Source organism: Nematolebias whitei, chromosome 1 (assembly GCF_014905685.2).
Source record: "Nematolebias whitei isolate Nwh7 chromosome 1, NemWhi1, whole genome shotgun sequence".
Classification (NCBI taxonomy): domain Eukaryota; kingdom Metazoa; phylum Chordata; class Actinopteri; order Cyprinodontiformes; family Rivulidae; genus Nematolebias; species Nematolebias whitei.
Genome location: NC_056498.1, coordinates 63,186,219 through 63,200,510, shown reverse-complemented (window position 1 = coordinate 63,200,510; position 14,292 = coordinate 63,186,219). Strand labels below are relative to the sequence as shown.

Genomic DNA, 14,292 nt, shown 5'->3' with positions numbered 1-14,292 from the left:
CTCAGCCACTTTACACTTGGCTGAAAACCACATTGTTGCACGCTAAAGGTCATGGCCTGAAGACACTAAATGAACCACATCATCTGCAAAAAGTAGTGGTGAGACGCTGAGGTTCCTATACCTCCACTTCACTACTGCACAATGAGTTCCTGTCCATGAACCCCACAAACAGGATCAGAGAAAAGGGGAGTCCAACCCACACACCAAAATCTTAATTTTGTGCCAGGTATGTGAACATAACCCTTACTTTGGTTATACATAAACTGGGTAACCCTAGAAGTGACCTGGGTACACTGCAACACCTACAGCACCCCCCACCGAATGCCTCAGGGAATATTGTTATAGGCTTCTCCAGATTCACCAAACTGCTGTCTAATATAACACTTTATTTTTTGTTCTAAATCAGCATCACTCTTTTAACAATGCGCTTGCTTCTCTTTTGTCTTTATCTCTGTAATTATGTGAGTCACTTTTCAGCTAAAGCTACATCTGTTGTTGCCTTGACAGCCTGACTGTGGGACGAGCCGTGATGTTTTCTTTTCCTCTCGTCCCCAGAACAGAGACATAGGAGGCGTCGTTTCAGTGAAAACATGAGTTTGGTGGATGTGAGGCAGACGGCCGGGTCCCTGACACTGCCCCTGTCCAGCATCAACTCCAAGGAATGCCACTTTGACCCAGAGAGCGACCCGGAGCACCACCTTCGCAGCAGGACCCTGTCACCGGATCTGAGGCAGGACTTCAGTATGATGGAGCAGAAGAAACGGGTCACCCAGATCCTGCAGAGTCCAGTACGTAGCCTGCAGCTCCGTAATACAGAGTACCCTCCTGCATAGCAGCTTTGAGCGTCTGTGAGGACGGAGCAGAGCTTTTAAAACAAAAGAAGCGCCGACTTCCTTGAAACAGAGAGTTTTTTAAACACGTTGCGCTCATTTTTTGGCATGATGTGTTTTCCAGTAATATTGCTCAGAGCTTTATTTTAGTGTGTAGATTGTGCTACGATGACATCACAAATCGTGCGTTTGCACTTAATTATTAGGTTGTACCTTAGGGAATAATGCCATTTGGCAGCAGACAATAATGTTTTCGTCCATGTCTGTGCGTGTTTTGTCTGTTACCAAAGTTTCTCATGAACCACTGGTTGAATTTTAATGAAACTTGCAGAAAGTGATCTTTGGACGTATCTGTTGCTGTCTGTTAGTAACGTTTCTCATGAACCACGTGATGGCTGCCACAGTTGAATGACTTGAATCCAAAAATGCTATATTCTTCTCAGTTTTATGGATATTGTGCTAACATGTGGTGTAGCTGAGAGTGATTCTAAGTGCTACTCATTGTGCAAGATCATTCCTTAAAATGTTAGCAATGACTCTAGGTGGTCAACACTGTTTGTCTGTTAGCAAAATATCTCATGAATCAGTGGATAGATTTTAATGAAACTTTCAGAAAGCAGTGATTAACTGTACATTTATAAGATTTTAACTTTTGGGGACATTACGATTCAAGTGAGCCACCACGGCTAATCAACATTAGCTCAGACAAAATTGGCTAGTTAATTTAACTACTACTAACTACTATTTAACTACTGAACTAGCATTTGTTGTGTTAGTCATTGTGACTCATTCTCAACATACAGTACTTGAGGCACTACCAGATTACGCAATGGGTGCGCTCACACATAACGTAATTTTCAAAAATTGTCCAAAACAGCTATACAGTAGCTCAACATGAACGACGACAGGCAATATGCATTTTGTCAAGCGATGCTAGGACTTTTTTTTAAATAGTATGACTGTGCTTGCTAAGAAATCAATTAGTCTTTCATACGTATTTAAATTTTAAAGTGATTTAAACACAGCAACCATTTAATGATTTGGTGTCCTTGTACACGAGTGTCTGGACATTAAGAATACGGTAATTGTCTATTTTACTCACAGTTCCTAACAGTTACATTTATTTTAATTATTGTGCTCAAATATCCCCTTCTTCCAGAATTGATGCAGGGGATTTAAATTTTTTTTTTTTTTTTTTGCTGAATGAGGTTTACTGTACTGCATTATTCTAACCTTACTAATTTTGGGCCACTTTAACACAAAGCAGCAGAGTTTGCGGGATAAGGAGGTGTAATGCACACATTCCAATGAAGTGCATGGAAATAAGACGAGCCCACACTCCTCTGCGATTGCATAACAGCCTCAACAAGTGAAACGCATCACCATGGAAACCGCAGGGCGATGAAGCAGAATGCCAGGGCTTTTAGCTGCAGTTTACAGGAAAACAGGGCTGTTTCAAGTTTCACAGGCTGGTCTCAAAGCAAAAATTGATAGTCAGCTTTTAATGCTCCCACCTCCTCTCATTCTCTGCTTTTAATGAAGCCCCCTTTTCATAGACACACAAAGAGTGTTTTATTAAGCCTTTGGCGATTTGTGTACAGTTGTAATAAGGAGAGTGTGAAAGCAAGCCGCGCTCCCGGACACATGCACAGGAGGTGTAGGAATGGGGTCGAGGTTGTGTATATATGCGTTACCAGGGCGACTCATGTCATGACCAATGTTTGTGCCCACTTTCTTTGTTTGCAGGTGTTTAAAGATGAGCTGGAGGGGCTGATCCAGGACCAGCTGACAAAGGGCAACAACCCCTCTGGCCTCCTGGCTCTGAGACAGATCGCTGACCTGGTCATGGCCAGCACCGTGGGAGGGGCTGGCCCCTTGACGTCTCCCATCAGTGAGTGGTAGCGTGTGCAGATGTATCCATCTTTGTCTCCTGTGGGGCCTGGTGTGTGTATCCTCTGGCTGTGTGCGTCACACAAACTGATTATCCTCATTGTTAGAGGTTGAATTCTTCGACACTTGTGACTCCGAGCAGCCCTGAAACTGCAGAAAAGGCAGAAAGTTGTTGACAGCGTTCTCTTTTGTCCGGGCAACCCTCATGACTGCTCAACAAAGAATTATAGCAGTTTGCAGGGGTAATTATGTTAGCATGACCTACGGGCTCGCAGATCAAGTAAATGTTTGGAACGAGTTATAAAGGAAGTGGCTGTGAGGTTGTTTAGGCAAACTAGTCTTTAAGAAGGCCAGAGTGGCTGTAAAAGATCGGGTTCTGCATCATTATATGTCCTTATATGGCATTAAAGTCCAAAAATACTCTTTGGTTTCATGTTGGGAATTCTGTAAGCTCTTTTTTTTATTCTTTAACTGTGGAGACTCGAGTTTTCTGGATGTTACTAAAATATCTTGTGAACCACTGGTTGAGTTTAAATGATTTATGGAAATCATTTTTGTATTTACGTCTACAAGTCCTTTGACTTTTGAAGCTTTTGAAGATGGCTGCCCCAGCCAGCTGACCTTAAAAACACAAAGGTAGCTTTAAGTCAATTAGTTTTGCAGTGATTGAGCTCAACATTTGCTGGGGGTAGTAGCAGGGTCATGCATGACACATGCTCTGAGTGTGACATCTTGTAAAGTTGCAGAACACTGAGCATAATATTTTCATGGTTTGAGCAGAACTTATTTGCATTCCTTCAAAAGTTGCAAAGTCTTCAGTTGTACGCCCCTTGAAGGCGGTACGTATTACGATAGATCCTCTTTACATCTGTAAACTTTCTCGTATCCCGCCCACACCTTCTGATCTGCATAAGATAATCTAGCAAACCTGCTTACACAAATGTATCATCACTACACAGTGTCACATACACCTTTTTTCATTCCAGCTCCAAGGTTGAGGTCACAAATCAAGGTCAAATGTTATACAAAGTATTTGATTGTCTGGGCCATTGCTATAAATGTATTCAGTGCTTAATTTGTCAATCAAATGATGCTGGAAAGTAAATGACTGTGGGGGAGGGGAGTCTGGAGGTTCTCCCCCAGAAAATTTTGAATAAAGTAGATGCCATTACCTGCATTTTGGTGTATTTTAACAGGTGGTTAAACATCTACGTTTACTACTAAGTCTCTCTCCTTGTGTGAGTTGAGCACGCTCTCAAGCATCCCCCACCACTCGCGTCGAGCATTATCTCCATTGCCACTGCCTTCATGTGCTTCAGTTCTCGGCTGTTTAGTTAGTTGTACTACGAGAAGACTTAAAAAATGAAAGTAAATTGGACAATCTTTGAGACATTTTCACCGCTGTTATTTTGACAAATTGGCGCCGTTGTTTTGATATGTGACATTTGTTACGTGATAACCCATCAAACATTTCTCGTTTTTAATAAATAATCAAAATGTTATTAGTGGCCCACTTAAACTGTAAAGCCGATTTGCAATTCAGTTGTGCTGTTCAAATATATTTTTGCGTTTTTAATTAAATTGCCCGTGACTGGCGGAGATTTTTTTTAAGGGTAGAAGCAGAAATGCTTACTTGAAGGGGCAGCTCTGATGTGATATTAGGAAGCTTGTAAGTGACTGTTATGTTTAAATTGAGTGTTTAAGTAATTATTTTCAGTGTACATATCCAGTATAAGTTTTAGTTGTTCAAGGCAGTCAAATTTGTTCACAACTATATTATTAATTCCTGAGAGTTACCGGGTTCAAGCAAACAGTTATTGGAGCTCACCCTATCAAAATAAGAAAGCTTCCAGATCCTGTTCTGGCAGGATCCATCTCAAATTAAGCCCTGGTTCTATTGCTGTATAATAGTTTGTAGACGGGCGTATAATGAGCACTACTCTTAATTTGGATGTGGAGCAATGTCCTGACAATCATCTGTCATCGCAGGCTTTGGAATGGTGACTCCAGTCAATGATCTGTACAGCACTGAGACTCCCTCCTTCGCCAAAGGGGAGAAGCAGAGTCGCTGCAAGCTGGCCACCCTCTACAGGCTCGTTGACCTCTTCAGCTGGGCTCATTTTACAAGCTCCTACATCACTGTGAGTACAGCGCTGCGGTCACGCTCCACTGCACACCTGCTTACTTATGCAGCACAAGGTTTGTGTTGCTTCAATAAAGCTTTGCGTGTCTTTGTTTTCAATGGATTCTAGAGGAATGCCTCCTCCATTTCATTTCAGCAGCCATAAATTAGAAATAAGGTTAGATTAGATAGAGGGTTGGATTAGTAACATCTGATGAACATTAACGTTTCATTCAAACAACAGAAAGAGCTTTTCTCTGCTTCCGAAAGCTGCTAACCCAACTTACAGTAAATTCTTTGCCTGTTGAGTAATTTCTTAACAGGTGTTTAAAATCCTGAACTTACTCAAGCGGGTAATTTTATTTTTGTTTTAATAAGGGGATTAATCTATGTCTTTGTTGTGTTTTAGGTGCGTGTCAGTAAAGAGCAGGATCATGTTCTTATCAGTCCACAAGGTCTCTCGTTTGCTGAGGTGACAGCAGCAAATCTGGTAAGAACAAAGATCGTGTGACACATTCAGTGCTCTTTGGTGTTTTACTTACTGGTGTTGTGGCTTTTTTCCCCCTTTATCGTTTAATTGGAAAAGACCGTCGCACCAATAGAACAATGTTTTGATATCAGCCTCCAAAAATTTAATCACACATGTTAATTATTGCCATATTTCTAAATCAGTCTAACCGTAGATGTTACGAGACTTAAAATCATTTGCTTATTTCTAACACAAACTTCATTTTCTCTCTAGTTATATTTAGTTTTTATGTCTGTGATACAGAAAACAAAAAAAGCAACCCTTTATGGCTCAAATCTTCATTGTTTTCTTTGTTTTGCTTTAGTTAGAACCTGCAACAACAATGTAAATAAAAAACTGTTTACCAGCTGTAATTAGAAAGAAAGTTACTGTTTTGGTCAGAATTGGACTTGCAGTGAATTTCAAGTCAAATCTTCTTGTTTAGAGTGTAATCATTGTAGAGCGTACAACTTGAAATTTTTAAAAAAACAACATTTGGGTGCACACGATTATTGTGGATTTATTTCTAATCCTTACTAGTTCAAAATTGTACATACATGTGAAAATACACGACCACAAATATCTGGTTAAATGTCTCTTAGAACCTCAACGTTTGGCTTTATGAACTCATCTTCAAGAATTTGGGGTAATTCTGGATGGATATTTAGCCAGTCTTTTTGGTGGAATCGGTAGACTTGATTTCATTTTGTTAATTTCCTGGCATGGAGTTGTTTTTTTAATCATAGTCAACAAATTGTCAATACCTAATACAATATACAGTAGTTCCTCGTTTATCGCAGGGATTTCCGTTCTGTGTCCCCCAGCGATAAGTAAAGGTGGTTTAAACTCTTCCCACACTCTTACAATATTCTAAACAATGTTTCTAATTCTAAACAATGTTTCTAAACTCTAAATGCTATTAAAGACCACATCTGCTGCAGAGCAGAGATCATTACATGCTGCAGGAGGGAGCTTCTCTCTGCACATGTGGGCTGCACACAGTTGCAACAGGTGCTAAATATATATATTTTTAAATTAAAAAATCCATGCCGATCTTGCGGTTCATCCATCAATCACCCAATTGTGTGTCATGTCTATTCTTACTTTGAAAAAGCGCAAAAGAGCGGCGAGTCCGCGAAAGTCGAACCACGACGTAGCGAGGGACTAGTGTATTGCCTAATGTTTACCTGCTTTATTCATTCAGAAAACAGTTTTTATGTGTGTTTGAGCTCATTGTCGTGTTGCAATGCCTAAATGTGTCCAAATCTCCATCTTTTGTTAATCCAAGCTGAAGTTGAAGACTTCAGGGGCTGCATGACAGCTCAGTGGTTAGCACTGTTGCTTCACAGGAAGAAGATCCAGGTTCAGTCCCAGGTTTGGACCTGGGCTTTTTCTGTGTGGAGTTTCATGTTCTCTCCGTGCATGCGTGGGTTTTCTCCGGGTACTCCGGTTTCCTCCCACAGTCCAAAAACACGCACGTTAGGCTGGCTTCAGTCCCAGGCCTCCCTTGCATAAGAGATCTGTGATTTCAGCCACCTAGTTTGTTCAAGGCTACAGTCCCACATCATGATGCTACTTCCACCATGCTCGACAAATGGTACAATAAAGTTGATACGACTGTTTATAACAGGGACAAAACCTAATTTTTTGCTGTATGTTCTCGGCTCATTTTATCAATCTTTGCCATAAAAGGCTAAGCTTTGTTGAAATTCTGTTTTTTAATGGTAACTTCAATTAAATTTTATTGCAGCCATTATGAACTCAAATGGGTCAAGTTTTGGCTCAGCCTCTGATTTATTTCCTAATATACTTTATGTATCCATATTCTGCATTTTACTCTGCAATGTGTGTTAAGTAAGGATAATAGGATAGAGCTATTACTAGGTTGTAAGGTTGTCATATTTTCTTACATTACTTGCAATTTGTTCTGGCAATGAGACTTTTTTTCTGTCTCAGTTGCACTTTAGGTGGTTATATTTATTATTCTAACATTTCTTTCACATTCTGTATTTTGGAGCGTTCGGGACTGCAGAAGGTATCTTCTCTTCCAGGTCCTTGTATTGTGTACAGAAAGTAGTTTTGCTTTGACCTTCAGTATACGTGCGTGTTCTTTAAAAAAGTCGACTTTGAAGCAGCAAATCTTACAAATCTCTGTTCTTTTATGTTTTAATGCTGCCAGTGCAAAGGTGTAATTTACCTTTTTGTAATAACTCCAAAAAGTGTCTGAAATGTATATAAAATAAATAAAATTCTATAGTATATATCTTATGACTAATCGTCTGAATAGGAAATATGGATATTGTGTTTAAACTGTTCAGCATTTTTTTTTTCACTCAGTTGTTCACAAACCTGATATTTTCTGTCCACATTTACTCCTCAAGCACTCAGCCTTTTGTGCACACAGATTTAATAACAAACTGTGTTTGCCAGTTAAAATCATGTCTTCATAGTTCTCCTGACAACTCTTTTATTTGGAACGTTCTACTTAAAATACAATAATTAAATGAAACATTCAAGACAAGAAATATTCTTTGCTGGTCTATTCAACGTTATGTGAAAAACATGACCGAGTTTTCTTTAATATAAATTTATTTAGAAAAGACATTGCATTTATTATTTAAAAATCATCTTGAACACATTGACTCTTGGTTCAAGTGCATCTAATATGACAGATCTGTTTGTAATGATGCAGGGTTCCAGTGGGCATGGCATAAATGTTATCACTAGTGTGTGTCCGCAAGCCTTTTTGCAGGTAACTGTGACCCGTGGGACCACGCATGGGCTGCGTACCTCTCTGTAGCGAACACTGATTTACTGGAATGCAGTTCCTCCTCTGGACACTTTATTCAGATGTTCCCACAGGTAGCCAACGCTGCCTGCAGACATCTGGCCTTTGCAGGTTCTCTAACCCAATGGTTCCCAACCCTGGTCCTTGAGGAACACCATTTTGCATGTTTTACTTGTTTCTCTGCTTTGACACATCTGATTTAAGTGAATGGGTGATTAACAGGCTTCTGCAGAACACAAGGAAGTAATTAAATCACTTAATCAGATGTGTTGGAGCAGTAAAACAACTTAAAACATGCAGGATGGGGTTCCTCAAGGACCTGGGTTTGGGAACCACTGCTTTAACAAGTAACATGGTTGGAGTTGAGCTAAATAAGGAAGAAGTCAAACTCCATGAAAAGAAATGGATTTACTGGTTGAATATTTTGAGAAGTGTCACAAAACAGATATTATGTAGAGTTCACATAAAATATTAAATATTGAGTGTTTCCTTATTTTTTATATGTTTTAGCCATGTTCTTTATATGTGGTGAAGCTCTAATAAGTGTCACAACACATGGCTTATTTATTAAAACATTATTTCATCAAGCCCACTAAAGTTTTTGTGATGTTTATGGAAAATGCTGCTTGTTCACTAAACTTTTTAATGCTTACTGTGCATGCAGTTGTAACTAGCAGAGACATTTGTTTCTGTGTAATTACTTTATGTCTAAATGGGTTTAATCAATGCCCAGAACCCGTCCCATCTGAGGTCACGCATGCACCCATACATTCAACATTTTGACAACGTATTGACATTTCTGCAGCCCATGTGCTCCTCGAGGAGTTATTAGGAATAACCAAATATTGATATTTTCTATCATTCATCATGTTTGAGTTGTTCTGTCACTAACGCTAGTGATTATTAAATGAGGATCTTTGTCAAATTAAAAATAATAATAATAAATGACCACCTGGTCTTAAAATAGCAGTCAGCTGATAAGCCAGCAGCTGGCAGTATGGAATGCTCTGCAGCCCTGTGGATCAGTGGATTTATTTAACTTCCTGTTTGTTTTGCACGTGGTTGCACATCTTTACTCACATGATGGGATACAAACCGTCTGGAAAACTCAAAAACATAATGTCTATAAGAAAATAAGAAAAAAAAATATCTTTGCCAAATGTTTTATAGATGTAAACATGATCAACCTGCAGGGTGTTTTGGCCTTGGTGTGTGTATAAAATTATTAACTAAATCATATTTTTGATTAGAAACAAAGGCTGTGTTCATTTATTTTAGTCGTATCTGTGTGGTTGAGTAAGAGTGGTCATTTTTATTCGAACTACCAAACTTTTAACACAAAACTCTTACTGGCAACTGTCACAACTCTAACTATGTTGTCTTCCCCCACATGCAGGTGAAAGTAAACATAATTGGCAATGTTGTGGACCAGGGTTCTACTGAACTGGGCATCGACCATTTTGGATTTGCTCCTCATGCTGCCATTTACTCGATGCGCCCCGATGTGAGATGTATCATCCATATACACACCCCAGCTACAGCTGCTGTACGTACGCTCCAGTTCTAAGTCTGTTAAATTAAATATAACATTCCTTGAAGAAAATGCATATCGCTTACCGCCTTGCGTGCCAGACTTTCCAATAAAGATTTTATGTGATCTGTTAGTGCTTGGAGTAGGTGATGGGGGTGACTCTCGGCTACTATAACACTAAATTTTATCTCAACATCTGGAAAAATTAACTGTTGTAGCCCCTTTTTTCATAAGGTTGATAAACCGTGGTTGCTGTTTTGAATGGGTTTAATCCAGAAGTTATTCAGTTGTAGTTTTATAGCCATCAATTATTTTTGGAGAATTTCATTCAAACGTTACTTCTGGTTTATGAGATATTTTACTAACAGGTAAACAAGCAAACAGCTGTGTGAACAATTGCATGATCCTCTTTTGTCTTTCATGGCGACGGGTAATAATGACATTCAGTTTAACATAGGAGCTGCTGCAGAGGAGGATGATCAAATTAAAGGCGGCTTCCTGCATGCCTGTTTGTTACAAACACAAACACATATTTTTCCATCCCTTTGGAAGATAAGCTGTAAAATGTGCATGAGCATCACTGCGTAGCCGTATCTTTATTTGTGCCCAGGAGCAAAGAAAAACTGTGCTTCTGTTAAAGTTCTGGTGCATCACAGTCTCAGTTGTTTTTATCCCACGCTAACAGGTGTCCTCCATGAAATGTGGAATCCTGCCCATTTCCCAGGAGGCTTTGCTTCTGGGAGACGTGAGCTGCTTTGGTTACCATGGCAGCCTGGATAATAAAGAGGAGAAGGTGGAGTTTCAGAAAGCACTGGGCCCGACTGCCAAGGTACCGTCAACACTCCATTAATAGCATGCTTGCTGTCACATGAAAAACGTATATCTAGTTAGCTTTATGAGGCTGCCGGTGGACAGATTTAGCTGCTGAAAGAATCACAATCACTGATTGAACTTTGAAAGCTCCTAATTTAGCCTTTTTTTTTTGGACAGTAGGAGGATGAGGTGTGTGATTTGACAACCTTGGAAATAAAATATCTCCAAAATTGCAGTTATCATATTCCCACACGTAGCTGTCTTTTTAAGTTTCTTCCATACATTTTTTTTTTCACTCAAACTGCTTCTGCAGTTTTGAACCATTAATGTGTCAGTATGTTCAAAAACAAGTAAACCACATGAGACAAAGACGTCTTGAAAGTGAGAATCAGGTGCTCTCTCCTATGTTAACACAGATTCTGTGTTCAAACTTTATGTAATTAGCTGAAGGAAATGTAGTGTATGTCAGTGTTAATCTGTCATAAACTCTGGATGATTGGGTTAAAGTAAAACTCAGTGATGAGTTACCGTATTTTCCAGGCTATACATCGCTCCGGAGTATAGATGGCATCAGTCAAAAAAATGCATCATGACGAGGAAAAAAAAACATACAGTATATAAGTCTCTTCGGAGTATAAGTCGCGTTTATTATGCGTCACTGCTGACCCCTTACGATAGGTGTCATGCCAAAAATCGATTGGCGGCTGCAGGAGAGCACTCGGGAGGACTCGAAATTGCAGTTCGAAACTTAACAAGATTAACACCAAAAAAACTATTATTTGTTTGCACCGGTCGGCAGCCATTTCGGGTGCGAGGTGGACCCATCCCTTCGCCGCTGAAGCAGGGAGGAGGAAGTGCGCAGCGAGGCACTTTGTCCGTGGCCCCGGGAAGCGGTGAGGTGCGAGCAGTGTGAAGCTGTAGAGCTTGTGGCCAGAGCAACGAGCCACCTTCATCCCTGTAGTATATAGTGCCGCTTACTAATACATGAATGGGTTGTGATCTGTGGTGGTGGAGTGATATGTAATGTGATGAGACCGGGAACGGTGCTGATGTTATGATGCTAAGGTGTTCTGAAGACGATGCTTAATAAATACAGTTCATGATGCGTCCGTCTTCTTGTAGTGAAAGGAGTAAGTCAACATATATCACAGTCCCCCAGACCCTTCCAGGCCGACCCAGAGCTGGTCACAGCACACCGCTGCAGAGGAAATGTGCCCGGCGCGAGCCATCCAGACACAGGGAGAAGGTCCCCCGCGAGAGGGAACCCTCCACCGCTGAGCGGCCGTCCCTTCCGCCCGTTTGAATCCCCCAGGCAGACTGCGCAGACCCCACACGTTTACAAATTTTCTTTCTGCTGCTCGATGACCGTTTTGGGCTGCATATTTTATTACTGTGCAATCTGTAGGTAATAAAATATGCAGCCCAAAATGATAATCGTTAGGCTTCTTGATCTGGAACCTGAGTCTGAATTTCATACCACAAACATGCAAATGTGATCTGGTATGACATTTAAAAAAATCCTTGAAGAGCATTTTCTTTTCTTTTCTCAGTTGTCTCTATAAGTTAATGTTTTGTTTTTTGTAGCAGTAGAGGAACAACATATAGTTGCCAAAAGCCTACGGTATCCCTGTAGTGGATGCAAATGGTAATGTTTACACTTTGGTTCATGTCAGTATGAATGAACGTTTAACGCGTCAGTCAAAAATTGCATTATGAATAAGGAAGAAAAAAACTGTAGTTGCTTCGGACTTTATGTCGCAGGATCGGCCAAACTATGAAAAAAAGAGCGACTTATAGTCCGGAAAATACGGTAATAGTCTGCACTGAAAACAGATAAATTTTTCTTCAAGACAAAATCTTCAGCTTTAGCTGTTCGTCTGAAGAAACTAACATTATCACGGCATCATGAAAAAACAATCAGGGCAAGTGACAGTTATTACCTAATATGCTCTGCAACTAGTGTTTGTCATGAGAATATATATTGGTCTTCAAACCTTTCCTAACTCATGACCACAAAAAGTCTTACCATCTCAATTCAAATATCTACGGCAAAAATTAGAAAATAAAAAGTTTATGACACCAGAACTGATTCTTCCTGCAGCTCTCCAACACATCCATTTTGTTCAGGACAACAAAAACTCACACGTGCACAACCTTCTCACCATCTCTGAGCAGCTTTACTTCTACTGATGTGCATTTTATGTCATCTATTGTTGGAGTTTCTTTTTAAAGAGGCAGTCCTCTTTTCATTGTGTTGCTGTCCAGCCTGTTGTGAATGCTTGAGTAGACATTTTACATCAATTTCTACAACAACAACAAAACAAGTTTCGCCACATCTGAACTGAAGGCAAGAATCTGTCGAGCAACCAATATGAGTGACGTGTTTTGTTCTAAGAGGCTGAACACAGTTAAGAAGAAATTAAGTTTAAAAAAATCAGATTATTTTATTTATATTCTAGTGAGTACAGTGATATGGAAGTTTGCCTAAACTGTCCATCAGGTAAATTATTTCACCTTTCTTTAATCTTCTACAAACGTCTCAATTACCAAGGTAAGTCCATCCATAATCATTAGACTTCTATTTGTGTCTTTATCGATATTGAATCCACACAAAAGGATCAAAAAATGCACATATTTTAAACTGGGTACAAAAGATAAGGACATTTTTGTTGAGTTAATCATTTCTTGTAACAGTTCTTCTTGGCAAATTCTTTGTTTTTGGAAAGTCTGTTTATTTCCTGTAAATGGTGCCAAGTTTTAAAGAAAAATGTGTTTGTGGGTTGAGCAGCAGAGTTGACTGTGCGGGTTGCGTTCGTGAAAAACTTGCCAAATCTTCCTTTAAAATACCAAACAACTTATTCTGCCATTGGCTATTGTTTGGGTGGTGGTGGATGTTTGGGTGCTGTGGGATGGCATCCCATTATTTAACCAGCATTTGTCATAAATCAATCATTGTGGTTTTGCTGGCCCAAGCTGATCCCACAGGTGAGGCTGAAGGCCGTTCCATCCTCCCAACTCTGTCTGATAAACCCCACTCTGCAGGGAGAGCCTTGTCATCTTAGGGGATAGAGTTCAGTCTCAGACTATAGAGAGAAGTGATTACTGGTTGACTGTCAGCTCCCGAAACACCAAAAGGACGCTCAAAACGAGTCATTATCAGAATAAGATGTGTGGCATGTTAATTTCCAGTACACCCCAGCACCTTTTCAGTTTGCTTGCCACACACCATTAACCAAAAGAAGAAGAAGCTGTTCAACACCAAAAGAGAAGATATGAGGAGTGAGATATTGTGGAGTGGTGGCGCAGAGGTTAGAGAGGTGGGCTTGTGATCTGAAGATCGCCGGTTCACGCCCCGGCCCCGACAACATAAAAAATTATGGGTGGGGTAGGTGAAACACCCACACTTGCCCCCACCCTCATTCGCCCCACTCTGGGCCCATGAGCAAGGCCCTTAACCCCCACCATGTGCTCCCTAAAAAAAAAACAGGTCTCTCTTGAAAATGAGTTCTCGTGGCTCAATGAGACTAACCTGGATAAATAAAGGCTAAATGAAAAAAAAAAAAAGACAAGTTTTTCACAGACACAACCCACAGTCGTCTCTGCCTCTCAACCAACAATGTATTTTTTCAACAAGCGTCATGCTCATTCAATTTGCACTACTGTTTACATTTGCACTACTGTTAATATTCAAACTACTGTTCATATTCAAACTACTGTTCATATTCATACTACTGTTCATATTCAAACTACTGTTCATATTCAAACTACTGTTTATATTCATACTACTGTTCATATTCATACTACTGTTTA

The 14,292-nt window shown here is 40.0% G+C and overlaps 1 protein-coding gene across 1 annotated transcript in view; it reads left to right on the top strand.

Annotated features, from left to right (window-relative positions):
• Positions 1-559: 559 nt before the first annotated feature.
• The window catches only part of LOC119430239 (gamma-adducin-like), a 20,260-nt gene continuing 6,527 nt past the window's right edge, over positions 560-14,292 (top strand). Inside the window, exons 1-6 of the mRNA XM_037697689.1 lie at positions 560-788; positions 2,577-2,721; positions 4,710-4,861; positions 5,252-5,332; positions 9,535-9,684; positions 10,355-10,498. Of these exons, the coding sequence (XP_037553617.1) occupies positions 591-788; positions 2,577-2,721; positions 4,710-4,861; positions 5,252-5,332; positions 9,535-9,684; positions 10,355-10,498 (870 nt within the window). The 5' untranslated portion in view covers positions 560-590. The remainder of the gene's footprint in view (positions 789-2,576; positions 2,722-4,709; positions 4,862-5,251; positions 5,333-9,534; positions 9,685-10,354; positions 10,499-14,292) is intronic.